This window comes from Emydura macquarii, unplaced genomic scaffold (genome assembly GCF_026122565.2).
Source record: "Emydura macquarii macquarii isolate MOO-44397 ecotype Brisbane River unplaced genomic scaffold, CSIRO-AGI_Emac_v2 contig_2768, whole genome shotgun sequence".
In the NCBI taxonomy this organism is placed as follows: Eukaryota; Metazoa; Chordata; order Testudines; family Chelidae; genus Emydura; species Emydura macquarii.
In genome coordinates this window covers 45,844,868-45,858,483 of record NW_027132905.1, presented here as the reverse complement: position 1 = coordinate 45,858,483, position 13,616 = coordinate 45,844,868, and the positions used below count along the sequence as shown (strand labels likewise).

General features: G+C 43.0%; 2 protein-coding genes across 2 annotated transcripts in view; one reads left to right on the top strand and one right to left on the bottom strand.

Moving 5' to 3' along the window:
- PEX14 (peroxisomal biogenesis factor 14) overlaps nucleotides 1-2,847 on the bottom strand; it is a 91,767-nt gene extending 88,920 nt beyond the window's left edge. Inside the window, exon 1 of the mRNA XM_067567389.1 lies at nucleotides 2,784-2,847. Coding sequence (XP_067423490.1) covers nucleotides 2,784-2,825 — 42 coding nt within the window. The 5' untranslated portion in view covers nucleotides 2,826-2,847. The remainder of the gene's footprint in view (nucleotides 1-2,783) is intronic.
- A 1,863-nt stretch (nucleotides 2,848-4,710) lies between these two features.
- DFFA (DNA fragmentation factor subunit alpha) lies at nucleotides 4,711-10,430 on the top strand. The gene is made up of 6 exons (XM_067567390.1): nucleotides 4,711-4,886; nucleotides 5,863-6,024; nucleotides 6,714-6,847; nucleotides 7,866-8,055; nucleotides 8,235-8,389; nucleotides 9,380-10,430. Exons 1-6 carry the CDS (start codon nucleotides 4,745-4,747, stop codon nucleotides 9,560-9,562), a joined length of 966 nt encoding a protein of 321 aa, XP_067423491.1. The 5' UTR covers nucleotides 4,711-4,744; the 3' UTR covers nucleotides 9,563-10,430.
- The last annotated feature ends 3,186 nt before the right edge of the window (nucleotides 10,431-13,616 follow it).

Genomic DNA, 13,616 nt, shown 5'->3' with positions numbered 1-13,616 from the left:
GTTTTCTTTCAGGTCATTAATAAAAATCCTAAATAGCATAGGACCAAGAACCAAGCCCTGCAGGATCCCACTAGAAATACACCTGTTTGATGATTCCCCATTTGCAATTATATATTGAGACCTATCAGTTAGCCAACTTTTAATCCATTTAAAGTGTGCCATGTTAATTTTGTATCGTTCTAGTTTTTTAATTAAAACGTCATGAGGTACCAAATCAAATGCCTTACAAAAGTCTAAGTATATTACATCAATACTAATATCTTTATCAGCCAAACTGGTAATCTCATCCAAAAACATATTAAGTTAGTTTGACAGGATCTATTTTCTATGAACTCATGTTGATTGGCATTAATTATATTACACTCTTTTAATTCTTTATTAATCGAGTCCTATATCAGCTGCTCCATTATCTTGCCTGAAATCAATGTTAGACTGACAGAACTATAATTACCCGGGTCATTCTATTTACCCTTTTTAAATATTGGCACAACACTTGCTTTCTTCCCATCTTCTGGAACTTTCCTGCTGTTCCAGGACTTATTGAAAATCAACATTAACAGTCCAGTGAGCTCCTCGTCCAGCCTTTTAAAACTCTTAGATGCAAGTTATCGAGACCTGCTGGTTTTAAAATGTCTAACTTTAGTAGCTGCTGTTTAACATCCTCCTAAGATACTAATGGAATGGAAAGAGTGTTATCATATGATATGACTTCATCATCTGTTCCTTTCCCAAATACGAAACAGAAATATTTATTGAACACTTCTGCCTTTTCTTCATTATTACTGATAACTCTACCATTTCCATTTAGTAATGGACCAGTATCATTGTTAGAATTCTTTTCATTCTTAATATTCTTAAAAACATCTTATTGTTCTTAACTCTGCTCGCCATAGATTTCACTTTGCATCCCTTTGCTTCCCTAATCAATTTTCTACAATTCCTAGGTTTTGATTTATATTAATTACTATTAATTTCAAAGTTTAGTTTAAACCTGTTTCCAACCAACTTAAAATAATCCAAATTAGCTACTCTCAAACTGAATTAAGAGTGTCCATACAGGGGTTTGCACTGGGTTAGTTAAACAAGTCCAAGTTTGTATGTGGACAAGGCCTAGGAGATTGTGGATTCTGTTGGGGGGAGATATTAACTTCATCATTTTCCTTCCTGCTGCTGAAATTTCACCTAGGCCTTCATACCTCCTTTCCTCTTCACTATACTGCAGCTCTCTCCTCTATCACCTTCCCAAGTACCATCATGTGCAGAACTGTACACATATAGACTGCTACATCTTCCATCTCCTCCTCACACTTCCCCCATTCACTTCAGAATCCAGGTTAAAATTGTCCTCAAAGTCTTTAATATCCTCCTAGGGCCTGTCCAGGAGAGGGCTAAACAGTACAGAACCCCTGTTTTGGGAGAAAATCAGAGACTGGGAGTGTGTTGGGATCAACCTGCAAGTGGTAACCAATGCTAGTAGAAGCCAGTGTGTGACTGATGCATAGCTGGCAGGTTGGAGCTATACACTGACATTCAGAAAGGCTGTTTGGGAGCAGCCCAGGTGGAAGCTACAGTAGCACAGCTTTGTGAGGTACCCAAGGTTGCAGGGCAGGGGTAACACAGCCCCTCACTGCTCTGGATTGCACCCCAGAATGTCATAGCAGGTAATCCACCTCCTCAAGTGGTGGGAGATGCATCAATAGAAGAATTCTTCTGTTGACCTAGTCACATCTCCACCAGGGGTTAGGTGGGCTTAACTACAGCACTTAGGGGTTTAGCAAGGTTGATCTAACTTTGACATGTAAACAGGGCTCAGTCTATCAAGGCATTTATGTTGTACTCATCACAGCGACGTCCTTCATACTGTTGGTACACGAGCCTTCTCTGCCACACCTGCCAACTAAAATTCTTATCACATGCTACCTCACTGACTAGCCAACTCATGCCTAACCCCAGACGAAATGAGTCAGGTCTCCCTTTGCTCTCTCGCTCCGTGACTGTATTTTTTCTGTTTCAAAAGGTTTAGCAAATTGTACCAAAAGATCCAGATCATACATGTACTGCGTAAGGGCCTGGCCTGAATGTCTCTCCCATTTAGAACTGCACGTGGGTATTACAGTGTATGGAGCCTCATAAACCAATTCCTGCTAAGGCACGGGCTAGAGAGCGGGACTCAGAGGCTGAAAGGCCGAGAGCTCTAGGGTTAGCCTAGCCACAGGTCAGCATCACACATGCCCCCTGCCTCCCAGTCCAGACAGACACTCTGCAACACACACACGGCGGCCAGAAAAGGCGACTCCCACCCCAGCCCCCATGAAGGCAGACAAAGGTTAAAAGGATGGGACGGGGCAGGGAGTCACTGACAGGGGAAGGGCACGGGCTGGAGAAGGGGGGAACCCTGACATACACACAAAGCCCCTTGGGGCGGCGGGGCTCAGGCGAGGCAGATGCGGGGTACACAGCAGACCCCCTCCCCGTGGGGGGAGGGGCCGGGCGCACACACCTGGGGGAGGGGCCGGGCGCACACACCTCTCCCTCAGGAGGGGCTCACGCGGGAGGGGCCGGGCGCACACGCCTCTCCCTCAGGAGGGGCTCACGCGGGAGGGGCCGGGCGCACACGCCCCTCCCCCATGGGGGGTTACACGGGGAGGCAGCACGCACCCACTCCTCCCCCATGAGGGTTACATGGGGGGCCCGGGGCCCACATTCCCTTCCCCGGAGGGGAGGGGGGTCAGCAACCGCAGCCCCGCCACCAGCGCGCGAGGGGAAGCCTCCGGCCCCATTACCTGGCTGGGCTTGGGCTGCTCTGCCTGCTCTGAGGAGGCCATGTTTCCAGACCCGGCTAATCCATCCCCGCCCCTATGGATGGACCGACCACAATCCCTGGCTCAGGCAGAAGCAGTCATGTTCCGAGACATGGATAGGTCTCAGGCTTAGGGTTGCCTCTGACCTCTACCTGCACTGAGTCTGTGCGGTCTCTGAGCTCCATCGCAAAGCAAAGCTGGCGGGGTGGTCGTGAGCAGTTTCAGCTCTGAGGTTAATTTTAATGAATTTGCCTAACAGTTGTGAGCTTATTTTTTGCTCATAGCATAATTAAAAGCAAATTATTTATCCACTATGATAACATATTATGTATTTATAGTTCCTGGCTATATATACAGTGTGTTTCATGCTTAGTATAATAGGTTATAATATCAATGGATTTAAAAGAATTTATAAAATGACTGAGGCCTCATCTGTATGGATCAGTATGCAGGATTTAAAGTCGATTTATTGCCATAACATTATCAACATTCATAATAAGTGAAAATTGTACAGTAACAAATCCTGCCCAGTCTAGTTAGTTTACTTCAATGAAACTGTTTTCATGAGTAAAACAATGAGATTGCCAATGTGAGTGATCCTACAAAATCAGGCCTTCAATTAGGCTAGATAAAAGGGATTTAAAAGTCCACTCCTGCAATGACAAAACTCTCATTGGCAGTGGTGCCATATTGGCTTTAAGTATATTATTTAATTGTTTTGATTTACCTGCACAATTATTTATTGTTCATTATTATGTTTTTTAATAGCTCTCAAATGTGTGCTAGGTGCTAAACAGGACAAATAATGGGTCATATCCTGCAAACATTTATGTGAGTAACTATATTCTTAACTTCAATAAGACTACACTTCTGAGGAAGGTTAGGCCCCGGTCTTACCTGCATGGAACTTCTTACTGGATTGGGGCTAAGGTGATGTACTCAGATATTTGCAGAAGCAGATTCAGAGTTATGCATGTATTTTATCTTTATATATGTTATATTTTACAGTTGGTAAACTTGTTTATAGCTATATTTATTGAATGTATATGAAAATACATATGCATTTAACTATTTAATATTTTAATAATCTTTTTTTAATGGTACCACACTATGTTATATATATATATTAACCCTGTTGCCAGCTCTCACAATTTTTTTGTGAATCTTTTGCTATTTTTCTTATAGCCTGAACTCCTGGAGTAAAGAGATTACAAGAGAATATCAGTTTTCATTTAAAAGCTTTTTTTAAAAGCCTTTATGGTTGTAGAGAAAAGCTTGAAAATGTGACTGAGCATACCCTATAGGTCCAGAAAGCAAAGAAGAAAAACCCCAAATTTAATCTCAACGTTTTTAAGCCAATCACATGATTTTTGAGGCAGGACTTGTGATTTTTTAACTATTGGATGTTGTTGGTATATAGTATGCTGTGGTTTGTGTTTGCGTATGTTTTATTAGCAACTTCCTAAACTGCACATTTTCCTCTCTATAAATCAGTTTTATGCCCTCTCTTCTTAATCTTTAACCTTTAAAACTGAAAATAACTCTAAAACTATTGACAGCAAGACCCCCTTCCCCCCAAAAAAGACTAAAATGTGCTCCTGCTTCTTTAACACGGCCTGATGGGCGTGGTAAACCAATGGGGTGGGAAAGGACTACATCTCCCAGCATGCAAGGGGTGAGGGATTGTTCGGCAGAGGGAGTACCTGGCAGGTCGATATACAGAAAGAACTACGTCCCGGCGCGCTCCGGAGCAGGGTGTGTGGAAAGGACGGGCTCTGGAAGCAGGACTACAAGTCCCGGCGTGCACCTGGGCGGGTTCTGTGGGAGAGCCTCGCTTTGAGAGTGGGGGGGGGGCTCGTCTCGGGCAGAGGGGCGTGGCTTAGCGCTCTGCCGTTACTTCCTCGCTCCCCTCAGCCCCAGGCCAGGGCCCTGGGAAGGAGCGGATGGCGGGAGTGGCTCTCGAGAACGGCGGAGGCGGGGAGGGGGACTCTCGTGCGCCGCTGAAGCAGTGTCTGATCCGGCGGAACAGCGAGCGGGAGCACCACGGGGTGGCGGCCTCCAGCCTGCGGGAGCTGCGGAGCAAGGGTGAGGGGGAGCCTGTGGGAGAGGCAGCTGCGAGCTGGGGCCTGCGGGGGCGCGGGCAGGGAACCAGTACATGGCGGTGAGTGGGGGAAGAAGGACGGGGTGGGCTCTGGCCTGAGTGGGGTGCGCTGGGGGCTCTGCTATGTTCGTTGCAGCCCCCCCCCCGGCCCCCACTCATTAGACTGCTGCCTGCATTCCTCCAACGAGCCCTTCCTGTTGGGGTGCCCCACCCCCTTTTCACAGCTGGGTGACCCCCACCTTGGCCTTGCGGGCCCAGGAAGCAGAGTGTGAGTGAGGTGTGAGTCTGGCTGGGAGGGTGCCAGGGTTAGCTAGAGAGGCTGCAGGAGCGCTGCTGAGAGACGGCGGGTTTTATTTCAGTCCTGACATCTGTATTGTGCAAGAGGTGTGTGCTGCCGGACAAGTCTGGATATCTAGTGCAGCTGGAAAGGCATTCTTGTATATCTGAGTTATCTGGTCTGGCTAAGGGAGCGCCCAGCCCAACCTCTCTACACCCACTTGTTTCTCCATGATCTATCCAGCAACATGTCATAAGTCTGTATGTCTGACCCCTACCACCTTTTACGTCATATATCAGGAGGATACAGGATTAAAATTGAGGATCTGACCTGGTATCAAGATGGGGAGATTTGGAAATGGAAGTATGGTGTAGTGAAAATGCAGTTTCCACGCTGCTCAGCCACACTTGGTATTGTAAAGGAGGATGAATGCTCAGGAAAGGAGGATTTTTTTGAACTCGTATCAGGAACAGCATTAAAAATCTGGATTGATGGAGAGAAATTTGTAAACATAAACCAGAGATGAGTTGATGTACAGGACCTGCATGTGGACAGGGGTCAGTCACTGACCTATCCTAGCGGTAGCCCCAAGAGAAATTTGTGTCTGTCATATGTGCGTAAAGGACATGTCTTTATCTTGCCAAACTTCCTTCTGCCTTACGAAAGCACTTTGTCTTTGGCAGCCTGTGACATTCTCACCATTGACAAGGCCTGGGAGCCCATCACCTTAGTTCTGGCAGAGGATGGCACCATTGTGGATGATGAAGATTACTTCCTGTGTTTATTGCCTAACACCAAGTTTGTGGCACTGGCCAGGAATGAAACGTGGACCAGCAGCTGCATAGGTATGGGGCTGGAGGGGAGGGGAACTTGTGTCTTAACTTTCCAAGCACCGAGACCTCCACTGAAGTTGGACTGATAACTTAAACTAGGCCTCCAGCAGAGTCATCACCTCTGCACTCCGTCTCCTCAGGCTTGAGAGGAAAACGTGTTACGGACATGGTGATATTGTTCTTTCGCCACATTAGAAACCCCTCCTCACCTACAGAAACTCACTTGTGCTAAAAAATGAGGAAAGGGCAGAGGATGATAATAAAGTGGTGGGGAGAATAACTGCCAAGCTTGAGAAGAGGTGTGAGGGACATGTCTTTCTTCATAAGAGTTCTTGACATAGACACCATGAAAATATAATTTTAAAAAATGCTTTAAATGTTAAATACCCCATTCTCCCTCTAATTAGTCACACAGAAAGGTCAGTGAAAGAGGCTGAGTCGAAAAGGCTAATAATTATTTCCTGGAAGCAACATTTTGAACACTGTCTAATTCTAGTGTAGATTTCATAGCTGTGATTCCAACTCTCAGGTAAGAAAACTCCAATAGCTCAATGCTTAGAAGCTGTTTAATTTACCACATCTATCTCCTTTCAGCAGCTGTCTGTCCACCCCCTCAGCAAGGGCTGTTTGGATTTTGTTGTCATGATCTTTGCAACAATGAGTTTTTGCACTCTTATGACTGGTCATTTCTCATGTGTCAGATGGGGGCACAGTCTGGCTCTCAAGGGAGTCCATAGATGAAGTGGACAGTGGTGGAGAGAAGTGGAAGCATCTAGCAAGACAGCTGAAGGATGACCTGTCCAGCATCATTTTGATGTCTGAGGAAGATCTCCAGGTATACTGAGAACTCACATGCCACACTTCTCCTCCTTCTAGTCCCTCATTAGAGGGGAGTGGGTGAAATTTTAGGAAAGCAAAATCCATCAGTTGGTCCAAATTCAACTACTGTTGACCCTGGTGCAGGTGTGAAGTTCTGCTCTTGAGGAAAAGTACTCCTAATGGGAATGAATAGGCTTTTAAAAATGACACTGTCTCTAAATCATTCTTTCAAACACACAAACATGGTCTGTTCTCCATTTCCTTGCTCAATTGATCCAGCATCCCTCCTCTCCACACGGACTTTTCTCTTTCATCTTCTCTACCTTCCCTCCCATATTGATGCTATATCCCTACATTTTTTTTGTTCTTGGACAGACTGATTCTTCTTTGACCCCACGTATTTTTTCATTCCTTATTAATCTCTTAGTTCCTTCCTATAGGATTTGCATCCTGGCCTCCAACCACACCTGTCCTTTTTGTTTGTCTTGCAGTTTGGTCTTCGGAGAGGTTTAGAAGGTTTCTTGAGTGTTGATTCCAAGAAAATGATCAGCTGCATGCTAGACCACTTCACACCCCTTAACATTTGTGCATAACAGGATTTGGTCTTAATGATTGCTGTGTGGAGTACTTGTTCAGCAGTCTGGATCAAACGTTACTTTCCAAAAGCCAGTTCCTGTTGGTGTTGGCAGATCTCTCACTCAAACTGATCTGTGTGGGTTTCATGGTAGAATTGTTAGAATTTCTCTGTGTTGTTCCAATTAAAAGTAGGTGATTATTTCACACCTTTCTGAGGGCCCTTTGGCTGAAGGTAAAGAATTTTGGCTTGTGGGAGTGCCAGTTAGAGCCATTTATAACCTGGCTGACTTGACTTGGAAAAACACCTGGTAAAACTTGCTATATCCTTGCAAGGTGGAAACTTTTTCTCCATACATGTGACTTGGGAGGTATGCCATCTTTACCACACTGTTGTGGTCAGTCTGATAGAACAACCAAAATGAGGATTTCCTAAATCAGGACTCCACTGTTTCATTTAGGTGCTCATTGATGTACCATGTTCAGACCTGGCCCAGGAGCTTTCCCAAAATCAGCCAAAAACCCAGATATTACAGGACACCCTGCAGCAGGTTCTGGACAGACGAGAGGAAGAACGTCAATCCAAACAGCTCCTGGAACTCTACTTGGAGGCCTTGAAGAATGAAGGCAGCATCTTAACCAAGGTATCAGGTAAAGAGCATAAGAAACGTTCCGGGGGAGTCTGAAAGGGATTAAATGGAAGGTGAGATGAGAGAGCTGCATGAGCCATTGCTGCTGCGAAGGAGCTTGTGGTGATCCTGCAGTAGTTGGTGCAACTTGTGTTCATGCTGCTTGATAATGTCAAACACTATCTCCCTGCTATTTTTCAGAACCTGAAGCTGCGCCCTTGAAGGAGATGGAAGTAGATGACACTGATGGCAGAAATGCAGGTGCCTCCACCAAAACATCACTCCATGGCAAAATCCTTGCTGCACTGAAAGAAAAACCTTCCCCAGAACTCAGCTTAGACAGTCAGGATCTAGAGGTTGGTAACCTTGGACTTTTCACCCTATTCTAAGCAGGCTGACTGGAATGTCCCTGTGGAGAGAGGGGATGTGAGGAAAACTATCCTTTCACATCTGGAGATCCAAGTATTAATTTCGTTTAAGGCACAAAGGTAATGAGGTTTGGTCTTATATCTCTCCACTTTATTAAATCTTAGTAGTGTAGCGATCTTTTGTTCAAAATTCCAGCACCATGGAACCTTGCCACAGCATTTGCTTCTTCCGTGCCTGGCGCTCCCCTGTGGTGTCACCCTGTCTCTTTCCCAAGCAGTACAATTATTCAAATTCCTTCTATCCTGAAAGAACCCATAATGGGAACTTGTTGTGAGCTTTGTCAACTGTTCATAGGAAATAGCCCATCCAGAGCTCAAACTATTTTATGAGCTAGCTTTTTGAATATAAATCCGTGTTCAGCAGCATTTTTTTTTAATATCTACCTGGCCTTTATAAAGGTCCCAGTATAACAGAAAAACAATGTAAATAAACCCCTACCTTGGAAAGGGGAAGGTCTCTCTAGAATTGCCTCTGATCCTGAAGTGTTTTCATTCTGCTTGCAAGGACCTGTGACTTTCTTGTTTGCTTCTGTAGACAAATAAAGTGAAAATGTATTGACTTTGTTTGGAGGGAGTTAAGTCATTCAGTCGTTTGCTGGATCTTTCCAATTTCTAACTTCCAGATGCCAAGCAGAATTAAAAACAATACAAATTAGGCTTGAAAGGTAGAAACTTTAAGCCAGGGAATTGTGAAGCTCAAGAATAAATGTTTGGATACCCCAGTGAATTTATGGTCTTAATTAAATATGCCAAATAAGTCCTAATGTTTCAGCAGTCTCTGATAGTTCCACCTATTTTTACTGGGGGAAGAAGAGCTCAGTTCAGGAGGAGTATGTCACTAGAGGAAATTCTGACTGTTGCAAGAGACAACATTGGGCACTGAGCATCTGTGTATCTAACTTTTTTTTTTGGTCACAGCTGGTTTTCAAGGAAGACACAGAAGTCTTGGCTCTGGCACTGAGCTGGGATAAGCAGAAGACTGAAGCTGTCCAGCAGGCCTGTGATCAGGAGCTTTCAAGGCGCCTACAGCAAGTGCAGGCTCTACGCTCCCTGAAAAGTATGTCAAAGGGAAGAAAAAGCTGCCCTGGGGAGACTGGTTAAGTTCAAAATTCAAAAAGTAAGAGACTTTGCAGCTTTTACCAGGATAGCTATGTCGGAGGGGGAGGTAGGGAAATCACACCCATAACCAACGTATTTGCACAGTCAGTCAAAAGCCTTGGTGTAGGTGTAGTTGTACTAGCAAAAGAATTTTTTTTTAGTATAGCTTACTCCATTCAGGGAACTGGTTTAAGCAAGAGAACTTTTACTGGTATAAACGCCATCTTCATTTGAGGCATTTGTGGGTTACCTCTACCCGGGTACTGGCAAACCCTTTCAATTGTAGACAAGGCACAAGTTAATGATTAGAAGGCACTTTGAGGGTTTCCATACCAAATTCTGAGGCGGCACAGGAGCATGCAGACCAAATACATTCTCTTCAGATTAATTTCTAAACAGAGTGCAATCGTGAGATGTAATGTTCTCACTGCCTGTTCCTGGTGGCTTTCATTACAGTTTGGCCTACTCAGGCTACCAGTGTACAGACTTTTTCAGCTACCACTCTATTTTGGCATTGACTGAGCACCAGTCTAGGATTGAAGGACTTGGTTCTGATAATCTTTTGCTATATAACTCTGACCAAATCACATTTAACCTTTGTGTCATCATTTCCACATTCTACTCCCTTCCCCTGTGGGAGGGGAGTGAGAATTGGTATTTGTAAAGCATACTGAAAATTAAAGTGCTTGGTTTTTTAAGGGCCTTGTGGAGCAAACTTCATGTTTGGCATGTTTGAGCCTGTCTGTATTCCTATCTTACTCCTTGATACAACATCATGACACATTTCTTATTGACTGGCCTATTTTTTAAAATAATTTGAAATGCCTTTTTTAATGGAGGATTTTAATAGTATTAAAAGCTTTGTATTATATTGTTAAGCTGATTATTGTGATGCTCTCATACACTGCCTGACTTGTTGTATATCTCTAAGAATGTAACTGTCTAATTATTGGAAACACCTGATATCACCCAAGCACCAGAGGGGCTTTTGTTGTCTCAGGTTTTTTTTTTAATTTTAGTTTTTGTGGCAGTTAGCCTTCCTCCAAGGTGCCACTTGGTTTTGACCCACATGAGTGTTGGTAATTATAGAAGATTAGGGTTGGAAGGGACCTCAGGAGATCATCTAGTCCAATGTCCTGCTTTGAGCAGGACCAATCTCAACTAAACTAGCCCAGCCAGGCCTTTGTCAAACTGCACCTTAAAAACCTCTAAGGATGGAGATTCCATCACCTCCCAGGTAACCCATTCCAGTGCTTCACCACCCTCTTAGTGAAAGTTTTTCTTAATATCCAGCCCAGTAATAATGCACTAGCACATACATACACTGTTCTAGTGATTGTGTCGTAGGTCAGAACTAAGGATAAAAATGCTGAAGCATTTAAAAGAGGCAGTGAATGTTTAATATACACAATATAAAGTATTTCCAATTCTGCAGAATCCATTAATCTAGCATTAGGTTAAGCAGTGCAGTAGATAAGTCACTTCATGTATAGCAAAGCTGAACATTCAGATGTGCCCCTTGTTTAGGTTGTGCAATCTAGCTTTTAAAGAATGTGCCACAACCACAATGCTACTGTAGCTATAATGAACATGACCCTGAAACAGTTCCAGTGCCACTGATGATACATGGGCAAAAATCTACTATTTCATAGGAAAACTATGTTTAACTTCCTATAAAACCAGGCTGAATCTTAATTAGGGCTAGGTGTGAGTTAAGGGTGTGACTTGAATCTTTCTAATTGAAAGGTATTACCTAGACTTAAATGAGATCCTTACTGCCAAGACCTACTTTAGTGTTCTCTAAGAAATAAAAGATTGCTCTTTGCCAAAACTTCTTAAAAGGGAACAAAATGTGTCCGTGAGTTGGACAGGTAAAACAAGTGTTTATCACAATACTTATCTACCATCTCATATTGTGAGCAATGGCAGGGCCACAGTATTCCTGCTACTATAGATGGAGATTTTCCTCCTATTGTAGGCTGCCATAGTAGCTGTTGAATTCAGGTTAGAACATATGCATCTGAAATGCTACTCAGGCACAGCTATGTCTTGCTCAACTGTGTAAGGATAATTGCTCTTGAGTACAAATTCAGAAATGAACCAGGCCAGTTAGAACCATGCTTTTCAGTTAACTGATTCTCCTGCTGGACAAATGACAGCTGAAAGATTGCCAGCCTTTTCATTCTAAACCCTTATTTTCTGAGGGGTACAATTCACTCAGAACTGAAATTTAATACGCAAAGGTTCAACCCAGTAATGAAAATTCTGTTGGACCCCAGCTATATAAGAGAAACAAAAGTTGCTCTTCATTGTTATCTTTCATATAATAAATTTAATACATGCCATTTTAAGTATGAAATGTGCCATCCTGCATCTATTTTTAGGAGTGAGCTGTCTAACTCACTTGTAGATTGCTAGGTCTAGGTTTAGCTATTATGTATAAAAGGTACAGAGGCCACACTGCTCTATTTTTAGTAGAACCCCATATTCAACACTGCAGCCCTATCTAGTTTTTCCCCACTCCCTATATACTGTTCTATGCAGTACTGTGGGCAGGGCTCCTTAAATCTGCAAAGCATCATGTAAAATTATGGTTTCATATAAACCGTTCCTATTGTACAGAACTTCATTTATTGACTATAGACCTACCACAGCATGAATTCCAGAGTACTTTGAACTACAGGCATGGCTGCTTCCTACAAACAGGATAACAAATTAGACTCGCATTTAATCTAGGACAAAACACTTTATCTGATAAAGATACAATAACTGCAGCTTATTCAGAAGCTTTTCCAGATGTTTTGGACCTACTTTTCTTATTCATCTAGCATTTAAAACACTCCCAGATGCTTGCCTTGCTTAAGTTTGATGCAATTCAAGTTTGATTAATAAAGGTAATATTGTTGCTATAATACACTTAGACATCTGTAAGACATTTGAATTAGCATTGACCAATATTTTGATTAAAAAACTAGAATGTTATAAAAATTAAGATGGTAAACATTAAATGGATTAAACTGGTTGATAGGACTCTAAAATGTAATTGTAAACAGGGAATCATTGAATGGATGGGCTTTCAGTGGGGTCCCACAGGGATCCATTTTTGGCTCTATGCTATTTAACATTTTTATCAATTACGTGAAAAAAAAATCCCCATCAAATCACACTAGGAGAGTCTGTAGATGACTCAAACTGGGTGAGTGGTAAATAAAGAGGACAGGTCACTGATTCACAGTGATCTGGATCGCTTAATAAACTGGGCGAAAGCAAACACTATGCATTGCAATATGGCTAAATTTATACATTTAGGAACAAAGAATGCAAGCCATACTTACATGAGAGAGGCCTCTATCTTGGGAAGCAGAGACAGAAAGAGATTTGGGGATTGTGTTGAATAATCAGGTAAATATGAGCTTCCAGTGTGACACTGTGGCCACAAGAGCTACTGTGATTCTGGGCTGCATAAACAGGGGAAACTCAGGTAGAAGTAGAGAAGTTATTCACCTATTTGGAACTGATGTGACTGCTGCTGGAATACTATATCCAGTTCTGGTTCCCACAATTCAAGAAGGACGTTGATAAATCGGAGAGGGTTCAGAGATGCACCATGAGAATGATGGAAGGATTAGAAAACATGCCTTATAGTGATAGACTTAAGGAGCTCTATTATTTAGCTTAACAAAGAGAAGGTTATAGGTCTATTAATATTTACATGGGGAACAAATATTGGCTCTGCAATCTGGCGGAGAAAGGAATATCATGATCCACTGGGTGGAAGTCAAAGCTAGACAAATTCAGACTGGAAATACTATATAAATTTTTAAACTGTTCCAATGATCAATTACTTACTATTTACCAAGTGGTGGATTCTTCCTCACTGACAGTTTTAAAATCAAGATTGGGTGTTTTTTCTAAAAGATATGCTCTAGGAACTATTTTGGACAAATTCTAAGGCCTGGGTTATACAGGCGGTCAGACCAGGTCATCACAACAGTCCCATCTGGCCTTGGACTCTATGAAGTTTACCGTTTAGTATAAATTGAGTAAATAAAACTGT

What these genes read in the sequence shown, in the direction of transcription:
- DFFA (XM_067567390.1), top strand. Translation starts at nt 4,745, where the DNA reads ATGGCGGGAGTGGCTCTCGAGAACGGCGGAGGCGGGGAGGGGGACTCT. An exon ending in GTGGACCAGCAGCTGCATAG is followed by an intron (nt 6,025 to 6,713) that starts GTATGGGGCTGG and finishes CTCATGTGTCAG; the next exon opens with ATGGGGGCACAGTCTGGCTC. An exon ending in CATCTTAACCAAGGTATCAG is followed by an intron (nt 8,056 to 8,234) that starts GTAAAGAGCATA and finishes GCTATTTTTCAG; the next exon opens with AACCTGAAGCTGCGCCCTTG.